The 14,217-nt window shown below is 49.4% G+C and overlaps 2 protein-coding genes across 2 annotated transcripts; both read right to left on the bottom strand.

Moving 5' to 3' along the window:
* Positions 1–968: 968 nt before the first annotated feature.
* Positions 969–4,392, bottom strand: LOC131287152 (uncharacterized). Its single transcript, XM_058316175.1, has 3 exons — positions 4,325–4,392; positions 1,900–2,087; positions 969–1,690 (listed from the first exon to the last, which is right to left on the bottom strand). Exons 2-3 carry the CDS (start codon positions 2,057–2,059, stop codon positions 969–971), a joined length of 882 nt encoding a protein of 293 aa, XP_058172158.1. The 5' UTR covers positions 2,060–2,087; positions 4,325–4,392.
* A 7,642-nt stretch (positions 4,393–12,034) lies between these two features.
* LOC131287151 (uncharacterized) lies at positions 12,035–13,643 on the bottom strand. The gene is made up of 3 exons (XM_058316174.1): positions 13,506–13,643; positions 12,561–12,819; positions 12,035–12,354 (listed from the first exon to the last, which is right to left on the bottom strand). Exons 1-3 carry the CDS (start codon positions 13,641–13,643, stop codon positions 12,035–12,037), a joined length of 717 nt encoding a protein of 238 aa, XP_058172157.1.
* Positions 13,644–14,217: the final 574 nt, after the last annotated feature.

The raw sequence follows: 14,217 nt of genomic DNA on the forward strand, positions 1-14,217 counted from the left end.
AAAATCACCAGACGGAAAATGAGCTCCGGGTGCGTTTGGTTAATTGCTCTTTTCCCTGGATCCGTTCTTGGTCCACGGGTTAGCGAGTTAAAGTTTGCGGCCCACAAGGAGGAGCACGTATCCGAACGCATCGTAAGGGTAAGGAAACGGAGGTCTTTGCATCTACCATTGGCTACGGTCTTTTCCTTCCCTCTTTGTGGGCTCTGGTACTCGGGATCTCGCTTGGCTTGATGTTGGATATTCAGTGATTAATTAAGCACAACACACCGGCGTGCGTGTCGGCATGGTTGATTGTGGCCGCGGAAGAAGTGAACGAACGAAGCGGGAAGGCGGAAAAGGTTGGTGCACGAAATGAGGTCTCAGATTTGCCGTGCTCATCTTTCGGCGAGTACGTACGGGCGCACGATAGATGAGGTATGGTTTAGTAACCCGATTTAGAGCTCCCCCTCCCGTTTGAGGATGCATTAGAGCGGAAAGCGTGCCGAGAACTTGCCTTACGCCGGTAAGATCGAGTTGTGCTCAATATCTTGCCTGGGGACTTACGTTTTTGGGACCGAGTCACTTGCACTTTTAAGAATCCAACTTAAGTTGATCTAATTGAATCATATCACAGATTAATTGAGGATAGGTTTCTTTGATGCAAAAGCATTTTATTTGTAAACACGTAAGTATAAGTTTCATATGATGAAAATACAGTTTTGGACTGCTAGCAGTATACTTCAGCCGTAAGCAGGTTCCGTTAGTTCCAGGTCCAGTAGGTTTCATTGTGCCTGGATGCATATAAGTCTAATAATACTGCGATAGTACGATGACATGCAAAGTTTGCACGGTTTTGGTAAGTCTTAATACTTTTCCTTCCATTGGATGGACATTTTTGTTATGAATATTTTAGTGAGTTTCCATTTACCGACATCTCGTCGAACGTTGATAAATGTTTTGGAATAGACAGATCTCTCTAAGGAAGATCTTTAGTGATCACTCCAGGCAAAGTTGCGTCCACCGAGACCGCCACCGGGCGCCGACTCCGGAAGGGACCGCTCGTTCCGTTCCGTCGTCAAATCCGCGGTGACGAAAGGATAGTCCGCCCCGGACATACCACCAGTCCCGCTCTGCGGCTGATGTTCCTTCTCGTAGAACTTCCGCTCGAAAAGCCGGGCCGTGCGGTCTTTCAGCATCTGTTGCTTTTCGTACTCGTAGAACTTGTCCACCAGCGAGGAAGCCGTCTGCGGTTCGATGCGCTCGTCCAGGTTGAGGAACTTATCCTTCTTCTTGTAGTACCCGGCGCTTCCGTGATCCGAGTCCGCCGCAACGCCGTGCTGGTAGTCGCCGTGATGGCTGGAAGAATGATGATGATGCTGGTGATGGTGGCTGTCGTAGTCCGGACTGTCGGCCAGCGGATTGTTGTAGCGGAACGGCTTCGAGCCGAACCCGTAGCCACCGGCACCGTGGCCTGCGAAACCGTGCCCGAACCCTCCGTAGCCTCCGAAGCCACCGAAACCGCCGGCGATGGCCGGTGTCAGCAGCGATCCGTACCCGAACATGCCGGACAGGAAGAGGGCTATCTTGCCGAGGATGAGCGCCTTCTTGCTGAGCAGTATCAAGCCACCGAACACCAGCGGCAGCAGTGTTGCCAGGTTGAACTTAAGCCCGAGCAGGAACGGCACGACGAAGCTTTTGGTGAGTATACGTGCTGCGAAAGCGGGGTGAAAGAAAGAAAGTGTCGTTATCGTGAGCTTCCACCTTGCATACTTTCTCAGAAGCGAGCTTGCGTGCAAGTTTTATGCTTCGCTGTGAAAGCTTAACCTTGAAGTGCGCGAAGCGAGGAGAAAGTGAAAGTGCTCCTCAAGACGTTGGGGGTGCTTTCGAGCGGAAGCTTTGCGCCTACCGTCTTGCGCCTACCTGTTGATTTTTCCTCAAACAGCGACCGTTCGTCGTTCTGGGCGACGGCCGGATCGAGCACAAACTCCAGCACGCCGGGAGCCCCCAGGGTGGGGCCCAGCTTCAGCTTCAGCCCCGGATAGATGATGCCCATGTCCCAGAGCATCTGCCGCTGCGCCATCACGGTGCCGGCATTTTCCAGTATTCCTCTGTGGGGGTTTTTCCGGTACGCAGGATGCGTGGAATGTGCGTGAAAGTAGGTGGGATGAAGAGCAGGCGGGTTATCGAAGGTTTTAAATTTTACTCGGCGCGCAAAAGGCGTCATACGCAACACCTCCCACGAGTGTTGATTCGTGGGATCAGTGACGCGTTAGCACTTCCAATCGGTTCCGTTACACATACGGCGCGATATTTGGCGGAAAAGATCAAACGGATGTGAGTAGCGTAAGACAATAAAGCAACCGCACGTTTTTACCATTCGACGATTACGCCTTCGAACGGATATCCGCGTGTGGGAGGTTTAATTAGTAGGCTTTGAGTCTTATCGTCGCGTGTAAGAAGGTTGCAAGTTTTTTTTTGTAGTTTAAAGAAAGAAACATAAGCACAAGAAAAATGTAACCAAAATTAATAAATTTTATTATAATGTAACAAATGTTATTAATTGTCACCAAAATTAACAAATGAATATTAAGAGAAAACGATTCAATGTACTAACGTCTACGTTAAAATTATATTTAATGTTTCTTATTTTATTCAGAAATAAAATTTTATAGAGTGTAATCTTGTAAGAGCTAGTTTTTTGGGCACGAAACAAGATAAATTACATGTTTAAAAATTTCCTAAAGAGAGACGATTCTTAAACTATTGCAACTTTTAGTAATTGATGACTGTCAAATGCTAATTGAGCCTCAAACTAGCATCTAATAGTTCATATTACTATGATAACGAATACATAGCAACTCACATTGCTGTGGTAATTTGACTTCAAAAGAGCTGGTTTCAGAAGGAAGTTAATAAGTTCCAACCACTTAGCTTTGGCTTTACCTGCATTTAAGTACAGGCAGGCCCCGGTTTTCGTCGACCTCGGTTTTCGTCGTTTGACAAATCGTTTGATGCTAGTTTATACTAACTTGCTTCGTTCTTTACTCATACGAGTCGATGCATTTTGTAGGACAGAAGATTCGAAGAAGGACTAATAAACGAGTGGTGCAGGTTTTCCACATCAGAGTACTTTGCTCAATCAAAAATGTCTTTCAATTGAAGCACTGAATGTATTACTGTAAACCTACACGGCATAGAAACCAAGGAAGTATAACGGAGTATAAAACGATTGATGGCCATTGATTTGAAAATAAATATCACAAACTTTGTTATTGTTTGAAGAACACCTTCATATCAACCGTTGGAAATTCAGATGAGACGAATGTACATAAGCAAAATTTGTTCTGTGTCAGTTGAGTTTTGAGTTAACGTCGCTATCAAAGTCCCATTTGGTGACGAAAACCAAGGCCTACTTACTACTCTAGCTAAGAACATCTAGTTACGAAACAAATTGCATGATTTGCAATTTTAATGAAAAGTAAAATCGGACTTTTCAAAATCGGCAGGAAATTCTGTCACGTACCACACGTTCGGTTTACTTTACTATGATTTTTTTTCCAAATACCATGCGCTTGCGGGTAGAACGAGAAACGGATTACACTTCTCTAGATTTGATACTGGCGTAACCTAATTGGGATTCGCTGCGAATGTGGCATTAACCAACTTCGTGACGGCAATTTCCAATCGGTGCAACGAATCTGAATCGACTGATAGCGGTGCGTGGCCTCTTTCGCAAAACACTCAACAAGAATCGAGTTAAGAAACGAGCTACTCGAAAGATGAAAGGTAAGAAAAAGCTGGTTGCTGAAGGAATGGAACCGTTCCATCCAACAGCTGTGGCGAGCCGTGGGCATGGGGTGGGTCATCTGTGAGGAATTTCGATATCCAAACCTGTTCGGTGCATAGCCCCTTGAGTCACACACATCCGACACCCCCGAAACCGTGACGTACCGCCCATCGTACGGGCGCATCGATGTGCGAGAACGCAAACACCTCGCCGCCGGTGGGTCGGTGAAAGAAAGTCACAGGCAGGCGGAACGGCGGCTGGAATGTTCGATGAATCCGCCTCGTGCCGACGTGCCGACGTGGGGCTCATTTGTTTTTCGGCCCGTTTCGCACTTGAGGCGTAATTTATTCAAAGCACGGGAACGGGGAATGGAGCCAAAACCAAACTCGAGCCGCTAGCGAGCTTCCCGATCGCTTCAACCTGTGCCCAATTCGGACGATTGACACAAATTCCTTTTCGGGGTTTGGGGCGGGCCGGAAAAAGGTGTGTGTGTGTGTGTGTGTGTGCATGGTCCCATTCCTTCCCCCATTGGCCCATATTGGGACGACCCGCACTTGCCTGAAGTCCAGCGGATCGCTGTCGATAATGTTGGGAATGATGCGTGACGAGGCCGCCAGCGATTCGTCCTTGATCATCAGCAGTCCGCTGGCGAGGGTGAAGTTGTTCGCTTCCTCGAGGAACTGGAGCGACGTAAGAGCTTGCTGGCCGGCGCACCGAAGCAACCCGGGCGACGGTGTCATGCGGACGCAGTAGTCGAAGGTGTCCAACTGGGCCCGTGCGTTGCCCACGAGAAGAACGAACACCAGCGGAACGAACTGTCGAACCAGGCGATCACTTTCACGGGCCATTTTCCTAGTCACTGAAGCAACTCACAGAGAACAAACAGTGCTGCCAATCAGTGGTCACGGGTTTCTAAAGCTCACATAAAAATAAATACCGGCACGTTCTTTATACACACATCACTTAAACTCATTCAACCGGGATGTCAATTACGGGAGGAAACACTTTTAAAAGTCGTTTGAAACTTCAACCGGTGACTCCCAAACCCCGAGTTCTGATCCCGATCCAAACCGACGGCGCACTGAAAGTAAAACCTCACCCAAATATTGTATATATATAGAGGCGACAGTGCGAAATGTCGCTGATTTTTTCAACATTCTCCCCGCCATAGAACCGTTGGGAAAAAACGGCGGCGAAAACAAACCTTCTCTCAAACACCTCCATTTTCCTTAAAATGAACGAAACTAAGGAAAAAAAATGAATGAATCACAAAGCAGTGGTCTTCAAGATGGGAAAATAAAAGCGCGGAAAAGTAACGCACAACAATGTCCGCCGGTAGTGGCAGCCGAGGAAAGGTGGAAAGGTAGCGATCCGTATCTCCGGTCTGCGGGCCCGACAGACAGACAGTCCGGGAACTTCCCTCCGGGGTGGTCCACTTTGACCCTTCCCGCCTCACCGCCCGTCCGACCTCCCGGGAGTCCGATTATGAGCGCAAATTTACATAACCTCGAAGGAATTACGCGCACCGATTTTTCCTTTTCCTCGTCGTCATCGTCGGCGGGTTCCGGCCAGAGTGCACTCACTCGGATCACGGAAGGTGGCAGGCTGGTGGATTAAAGTGAACATCAAAGACAACACAAAGAAAAGCGATGTCGTTCGTCATTGGACAATCCGGTGTGAATCATAGCGAAAGCCTAAATTTCTCGGAAGGTGCGCTAAGGTTAAGCCTCCAAACCTCTCTTCAGGTTATACGTGACCGATTGTTTTAGGGTTACAGCAGCCCGCTTCTCGTGGTAACCATTTTGTCGGAGGGAAAAGTCGGTGTTACCGGATAACATCATCCGTAATGGATGATGGTGCACTCCCACGCGCCCTCCCCTGGGGGGGGGGGACCCGATATCAGCTACCTAATTACCGATGACGTCACCCGGGGTTTGGGCTACTTTACGACGATGTTGGGGTTGAATACACCCCCCCCAACAAATGCGGACCTCACGCAAGGTGGACCCATTGAACTAATTTCATTTCACCCTTTTTCCGGGAAGGGCAGCACGTGTCTAGATGCCCTGAAAATGACCACCGATAGGGTGACCGCAGTGTGATATAATGTTTGTTAGCAAGGTGGTTGCGCCTGTCATGTTATTTTTCTGCCTCATTTTGGTACCATTTTGCCAAACAGGCAAACGGCCACCAATGGGACGCAATAGACAGGTAATTTGGTTGGGAGCGATCTCGTTGGAGCGTCCCTTTTCAAAAGCAAATAAAACCGATGTGGGAAGGGATACGCTTCGGTGTTTTTATTTTTTTCTTTCCTCCCTGCTCTGGACTGGTCGTTGCTCTACCTTGAAGCGAGTAAATTTGTTTGTGGCTCAGTTTCGCCAAAAAAAAGAGCAAACGAGAAGGGAGCGGTGTGGGGGAGCTGAACCGGCAAAAGCATAGTCATGTTGTTGCGGGAGGTTATCTCGGTGGACCCGTGATTTACCCGAGGCCTGCGGTTGGCAGTCATCATCGGAAGTGATTACGCAAAACTGACCATTTTGGGGCTTAGTACATGTTTCGCGAGTTTTTCCTTCCCCCGGAGTGGAGGTTGCTTTCTATGCTAGTCCGAGCGAAAGGTGCTCTAAGGCTTTTATTGGGGTTTTTAATGTTTCACCGACCGATGGTGGACGCTCGAAGGGAGAGGGAAAATTCAGCCGGGCGAGTTTAAACCGAAACACGTGCCGGGTGGCCGTCCGGGTTTGGGGAAAGATAAAGATATTCCAAACACCCCCGGATCACAACCAGAAAGGACACGGGGAAGGTGGAACCAAATGGTAAGTGATGTGGGATTTCGTCCGATGCCAAAAAAAAAAAAAACAAAAAAACGCACGAAACAAAAACATGAAGCGAAGAGATAGACAAATGAATCCCAAGATGGCAAAAACCGTTTTCGCACAGTTCTCCCCGAACGCTGGGCATCGTGCGAAAGTCCGGCGGCCGAAAGTGAAAGTAACGCACGACGCACGACCTACCGCGACTTGCGATTTTGCGAAACGGAAAAGTCTTTGTTCCGACCTGGCACGCGAAAACCAAAACCAAAGAAAAAAGAAGAAACAAACTAGTACCAAATGAAAGGGCCGAAAATTGTTCGCCGAAAGATGGCAGGACGACGTTGGCGGCGGCGGTGCCGGAGGCTCATTTCACTGCCTTCAGTTTTTATTGCAAGTTTTTCGGTGAAATGAATATCTGTATTCGCACGCACACAATGGGCTGTGCGAAATTTGTCCGAGCCACTTTGGTGAGATGGTGAGTGCGCCATTTTCGCACGATGCCATGTTTTGTGTCTTCCAGCGACAACCATCTTTCGGGTGGATGTACTGTTGCGTCTTGCTTGACGGGAGCAATTTCAGTTGAAAAGCCTCGTTCAAAGGGCTTCGATGTGATCGCTTCGGGTCGCAGTTTCAGTCCAACTGAAGCAGCCCACGGTTTCGGTTGGAGTTTCAAGGATTATCTCATCTAAAACCGAACATCAGCATTCGGAAAATTTGAATACAAAATTGACTGTTATTTCTGGAGAGTTTCTGCCTTAAGAAAGTTGAAAGAATTCTTCTGAAGGAAAAGTTGAAAGAAAGAAGGTTGAAAGAATTCATCTTCATTATAATACAAACTTTTTAAACTTGAAAATTTGAAACAGTATTACAAAGAACTCGAACCAAATTATATAAAGAATTGTTTTTCTATTGCCTGGGGGGTTTAACACTGCAGTGCCACCTGGCGGGATTGTCCCGAAACATCATAATTTCGTGTAATATAATAGTATTACACGATATTACAATGAAAAAATTGCAAAACATTTGATTCTGAATTTTATCCCGGCAATTTGCTCTTTTCGCTCCATAGTGCACTGGTAGGAATCAATAGTCGTAAATGTTAATGGTGATTAACTTGAATTTCTTTTTCATAAGGTTTTGATAGCAACATTGAAAAGTATTTGTTATTCATATAGAATTCAACAATCTCTTTGACTTCTGATCTATAATTTTGTCGAATCACACTTGCACATGTAAGTTCCATCACTGCCTAAGGTTTTGTTCCATATTTGAGCCAATCAGTAGGGCAAACAAATTTGAATTAATCTCCCCCTTTTTCACATTTGGGCTATTTTTGTTTAAATGAGGATCGTCAGTATATTTACTCTATATTTAATCGCCATTTTTCCGTCAATAGCGAACAATGAGCCCGCAAAGTGGAGTAGTTGCAAACCTAGAAATGGAAGATAATCGTAAACTGTGTGGAAAAGTAGGATGAACAGCTCATCTACAGTTAACCTTTAAGCATCATAACTCACGTGCTGAAACGGGAAAATCGAGCACCGACACAGATCTGTGCCTTCCTGGCCCCGGCTCAAGCGTCGCTATTGATGAATATCTCTTCGCCCAGTTTGTAAAACAATAAAGCAACATTATCATAATTCCGTGAAAAAAGGAATGGAATTGTTAGCTCAAGGCGGAGAGCATTGCACTTTGCGTCCACATTTTTCCATCGAAGTCAAGCCATCCACTCGACCGGCTTGCCTACATACACGGACCAGAAAAAAAAGGCTTTCCGCTCGAGGCTCGAAAAAGGAGGAGGTGGAAAAGGAGAACGACTCTCGAACAATCGAACGAACCGACGGTCAATTTCACCAGAATCAACTGCCTTCTTGCCGGGCACCGGGTTGGGTCCGAAATCCGATAAAACTTCATCACGGCACACCTTCACACGCACTTATTCTCAAAGCAGTCCGTTGGCTTTATCTGAGCCAACAACATAAAACAAACAGGTACTTCGGGGTGGAATTGAAATGAAAAAAAAACATCATTTTCTCGCCTCCATCGGAAAGTGGCCTCCGGGATGATGATTGCCCGCAGAATGAAAACATGTTTCCTTCCTTAAAAATATCCCACACACACACACACACACACACACACGGTTCGTAAGTAGCAGCAGCAGTAGCAGAAGAAGAAACAGTATAATGATGATGGGAGAAGTCGAAATAAAAATAATACATCGCCGAGGAGTCCGAAAAAGAAGGCGCCCCTGGATCCTCAAGGCAATGGGGCGCGTGGGGGTCCATTGAGGGCATGTTGTTGTTTATCCGAAAAACTTTCTCCTGCCGCGAGCCGTGTTCTAATTCACGTTCGAGCCTGTCCGAGCCGTCGTTGACCACTCGGAGTGCTTTTTGTGGTCCGAAGGAACGCTCCTTTCGCTTCGCTTCGCGACGAAAACAACAACACCGTAAAGGTGAAGACACAAACAAAATCGACCCGATCGTTTCCCTCCCCCCACCCCCCCATCCCGAACAGGACAGAGTGGGTCGATCGTAAGTGTGCTTTCTGCGCTTACCGGGTTTCCCTGACCAAGAGGTGGAAAATGGAACGGAGGAGTAAAACACGAGGGTTTCTTAAACTTGGCTAGCCGACGTGGCCAACACTTTCGATCTCGAGTCATCGGATGTGCCTTGTGCGTTGTTTATTTTTTAAGTTTATTTTTATCTTCTACCGAACCATCTTGACACACATCGACTTACACTTTCCCTGCAGCGATGGGTTGAACAGCGCGGGGGATTGAGGAGGCGCGACGGAACGGAACGAAGGCGACCAGAAAAGGTGAAGGACCGCCCGAAGATCCCGACGGAACCGACCGGAGCACGCTGGAAGGTTACGATCAAGGCGCGATCACTTTCCAAAAGCCGGTTTTCCGCCGGCGTGCGGTGATTGTTTTCTTCCCGATCGTTCGCTTCTTCTTCCGCAAAGGGAGCGTATTTATTTTCGGTTTTACTTACCCTTTGCAAATGGTCGTGCCAACTGCCGCCACGACCGAAGGGCCGAGAATGGATGCTTTCACTTGGCACCGATACCGTTTCTGTCCTTTTCGATGCACACTCTTTCAAGGCGGATGTTCACACGGAGCAAAAATCAATCGAAAAGGAACACCCCGGTGGGGGGAGGGGCAGCTTTCTTTGTTGAATTCATTTTATTCCATTGCTGTCAAATTTTTGTTTGGATTTGTTTTCTCTCCAGCGCCCCTTCCAGGGCGAAAGCTCGCGGAACACTTGCAGGCACGAAATCGCACCCCAGTTTCGCGGCCTCGCGAAGGGAGGGCGGCCGGGTGAAGAATTAAAGTTACAATAATTTAAACAATAAATAACAGAACAGATCATTCTTACAAAACGTCTTCCCTTCCACGTTTCGCGCGACGACGCAGGCGGTATCGAGACGGCTTTACAGCACGCGATCCCCATTTGGCGATCGCCCTTAATCCTGATCCTGATGTTTTTTTGTCTTTTGTTTCTGTTTCTCGGTTTGCCTCTCGGCGGGTCGGTTTGCTATCTTCCCTTTCTCTCGTTTTTTTGGAATGGGGCAGAATGCGCCTTATTCGAACGGGGGTAACAAGAACGTTACAGACTTGAAATGCCCTTAGCTACTAAGGGCGCGCAAGAAGGCGCATTAAGAGACAGGGAGAGAAAGAGAAGGAGCGAATGAGAGAGACGCTCGAGAAAATGTTAAATAAAAAGTGCGCGAGAGTGTAAGTAACAAGAGTGTTAAAATTCGCATCCGAAAAATACAACGGCACTTTCGTTTCGCGTAGTTCCAGAAGCCGCCTGTGTGGCCTTAACGGTCTTCCTGTAAGTGTTTCTAGGTTACGGTTTCCGCTTCCTGTGCTGCAACTAAGGCTAACCTTATCGGCTACATGGTAGAGAATAAGTATCAGAGTGTAAAAGACGAGAGCGAAAGAGTGAGAGAGAAAGGCAGGAGCAATGAAAAAAAGTAGAGGTAGCGCTCTATAGTGTAGTAGATGGTTTGGATTTCTGCAAGTTTGGTAAACGTTAAGGTGTGTTAAGCCTATTAAAGTAAACACCTGCGGCGAAGAACCGGGGCTCACACACGCACACACGCGCCTCCGGAGTCGCGAATTCGAAGGGCAAATATCGGCCAACCGTTACCCGCCCGGTCGATTTCGTTCTCGGGAGATTCCGGTTCGGCTATCCGTCTGCTTGGTTCTGTTTGTTCTTCTCGTGTCGAGATGATCAACCACAGCCGAGCATCGGTCCCGTTGGACCGGTTTATGGATCAGCACGGTGTCAGTGTGACAGTCGCCGGCGGCAGCGAATGGCATAATCCCGAAGAGGGGACCGATCCCGACATTGCCGGACGACCTACTTCTTCGGGCCATGTGCCATCCAGGTGCGCCTGAGCTCAACGAACTCCGCGTAGGGTTGAGTATTGGCATCGGTCTGGATGTACTCCTTGAGGCTACTCAGGAGTTTGCATAAGCACTACTCACTAGCGAGCAGGCAATGGTAGCTGTAGTAGTAGTAGCAGTTAGTGGTAAGTAGTCAGTGTGTAGATAGGTCCAGATACCAGCATCTCACACCGACGCACAAGTGATGCACTTGTCCGCCGAAGACCCTGGCGGCAGGCCGTACCGTACCGTTTTGGTTTGGTTTCGCTACGCTAGCTTCACTGGACGAAGAACCCCCTCCTGGCGGGAGGTTGGACAGATCGAAAACAGATCAAGAGAGAGAAAAAGAGAGGGAGAGAAACAGTGTTTCCCCCTTTTCCGAAAAAGAAAACTAAGGGCACCTTCCCCCGTACCGTTTGACGGGAGGGAAGTAGCTGCAAACCCGCCGATCGTACACACACCGGTGGACAAAACAAAAGTGTTTGACAAGCACACAAGGTCAAGATCAAAGATGGCGCCCGACGAGGGCGCGCACAGCTTACCGCCGGAAGCGCATCTCCGTTCCGTCCCGGTCAATCGCGGTTCCGCCGTGGTCGGCGAAAACCTCGAGAGAGAAATTTGCGGGGAGGGAAGTGCCGGGCGGCCGGGGTTTGGTGGTTTTGAAAACTCACTCCAATAAATATTATCGATCGCCGCTTGCGCGCAGTCAAAAAGAAAAGGACTGGCGAGCCGGCGCAATTTGCAAATTGTGTGGTTAATAAATTAATTTAAATACCTTTCTTTTGGGGGGGAAGTTTGTTGTTGCAATAAATTAAATTAATCTAAAATCTCCTTCCTCCTGCTACTGTCAGGGTGTGTGTCTCTGCTTCTCTCTAATCTATCTGTCACTTGGCGCGCGCTCGAGGCGCTTCCGTTCGTTTGTTAGTTTTGTGTGTGTTTTGTTTGTGTTTTGTTGGTTTGTTGGTTGGTTTGTCTGGTGTTACGCCAGCCACGCAGCGCCAGTCCCCCCGTATCGGGCGAAAGGACGCAGCCACGGCGGCTTCTCGCTGCAGAATATGGCAAAGCTTACTGAGCGTGAGCGGCGTAGGCCATGTTCTGGGCGGCGTCCAGGGAGCGGGCGTATCCGTGGTGATCGTCGTACGAGCTCGAGTGCGAGTAGTGCGGGTGGGCGACGACCTCGTAGCTCTGCTCTCCCTTCTTGTCGAACAGCTTCTTGAGGGCGATGATGGCGGACAGGATGAGCGCGATCTTACCGACGATCAGGGCCTTGAAGGCGATCAGGGCGAGGGCACCGAGGGCAAGCGGGAGCAGGGCGGCGGCCTTCAGCTTGAGGAGGAGGAGCAGAGGGAGGAGCAGCTTCTTGACCTTCTTCTTCTTGCCACGAGCTGCAGGGGAAGAGGTAAAGAGAACCCGAAGAGGAGAAGATCGAGAAATTAGAGATACTCGAAAATTTTCCCAAAATTCTCCCAAGTGAGTCATCAAGATTTTGGGGAGTCGGGTTTTGAATGGGCTCAATGACCACAATGCGTTTGGAATGCCAGCTAACTCTGTGGGATCTGGCAAGGTCTTCACCGAAAACCCGCTGACTTACCCTCATCCAGCGAGCGCTGCATGTCCTCGATCGATTCCTTCGGTACCGAGAACTGGAGGCTGTGGGTTCCGAGGAAGCGGGCGGCACGCTCGACGAGCAGTCCATCGATCTCCGACTCGCGGGCCTCCGGCTCGGCGGGCAGGGCAACGTCGTTCAGGGAGCGTCCACCGGCGGGGTTCTGCTCGGTCTGGACGAAGGTGATGCCTTCGGTGATCTTGACGTCTCCGTCGACGGCGTCAACCAGGCGCAGGGCACGTTCCTGTGCGGCGCGTTCGGCGATGGGTGGACGAATGGGAAGAAACAGACAAACAAACAAATCTAGGTTAGTGGAAATCGATAGCTCCGCTGGGCGTCGGGAGGAGTAAGTCTTTGATCTCGAGGAGTCGCCACGACGCACGCCCGTCGGTTCCAGCTGGTCGACACGAATGTGGGTTTACCCACTGCCATAAATATCCGAGCGGACGAGGAATGCACCAGATAGCAGCAGTGCCAATAGCTGAGGCGTATCAGCTGGCCATCTCTCTATTCCTTCCTGCCTTTGCTTCTCTCTATCGATCACTCTTCCTTTGCTCACGACATTGTGGTAGCAGTTGGAACGATAATTGTAGCACAAGACCGATCGGTGGGAACAACTTTCTGTCGCGAGGACGTCTCCGGCTTTGGACATCAATCTTTCGATATATGTTTTTCTTCTCATCTGTCACAAACAGCTAGCTAACAGTAAGTTGGGCCGGTTTTCCCATCCTTTCCCGGCTGACTTCGGGAACTCGCATTCAGTCGCGATCGATCATCACTTGATCTCTGCCCGGTTAACGGCCACTTTCCGATCGGAAGCATCCGTCGGGTGGGACCGGATTTTTTGTTTACTTCTGCGAACCGACGGGAGGGCGATGGCACTCGGCAAGACGGGAGACGGAATTTTCAACGACGTTCGCATCGGCTTACCTTGGCGCACAGCACAATCGACTGTTCGCCGCAGTCCCGCACGAACTTCAGGGCGGAGGTTAGTATTCCATCGGCTTCCGTTTGGGGGGCGGCTGCGGCCACGGCCAGGACGGCGAACAACACATAGAACTGCTTCATTGCTAACTTGCTTGCTTTGCTTGCTACGATCGGTTCACTTCGGTTTCACAGGATGCGAATATTGCTTCACACTTGTCACACAAGTCCTTGTCGGAGGAGGAAAGTTCAATTCCTTCTCGCTCTCGCTCTCACACACACTGGCACTCGCTCTCGGCTTCACCACTGAGTTTGCACTGCCGGGGGTTTCGTCCTGCTAGGAGGCGGCTGTTAATTGTCGGAAAGCAACCGGTGAACTGTGACTGGAAGACAATGCGGCCGCGGGTTTTATTCTCTTTCGCCGGTGCCCGAGAAATGGCCCGAGCCCCGAGCCGGGCTCGGACCCGGTGGCCCGGGCCCCGGTACGGTCGGACGTACGCCAGCGGTGGCGTGAGTGGGTGAGCGCTACGGACACGAACGAGACGAACGAAGGTGCCGTGGCCACTCGCGAGGGCAGCATCTTCGCCCGACGGCTTGCATCTTCCTCTTCCGAACACACACACTCACACACTCCTGCACGATGTGTGGGGGAGAGAGAAAGAGAGAGAGAGAGAGAGAGAGAGAGCGAGCGCGAGAAAGCAGTAGACGGAAGAAGGGA

Source organism: Anopheles ziemanni, chromosome 3 (assembly GCF_943734765.1).
Source record: "Anopheles ziemanni chromosome 3, idAnoZiCoDA_A2_x.2, whole genome shotgun sequence".
Taxonomy (NCBI): Eukaryota; Metazoa; Arthropoda; class Insecta; order Diptera; family Culicidae; genus Anopheles; species Anopheles ziemanni.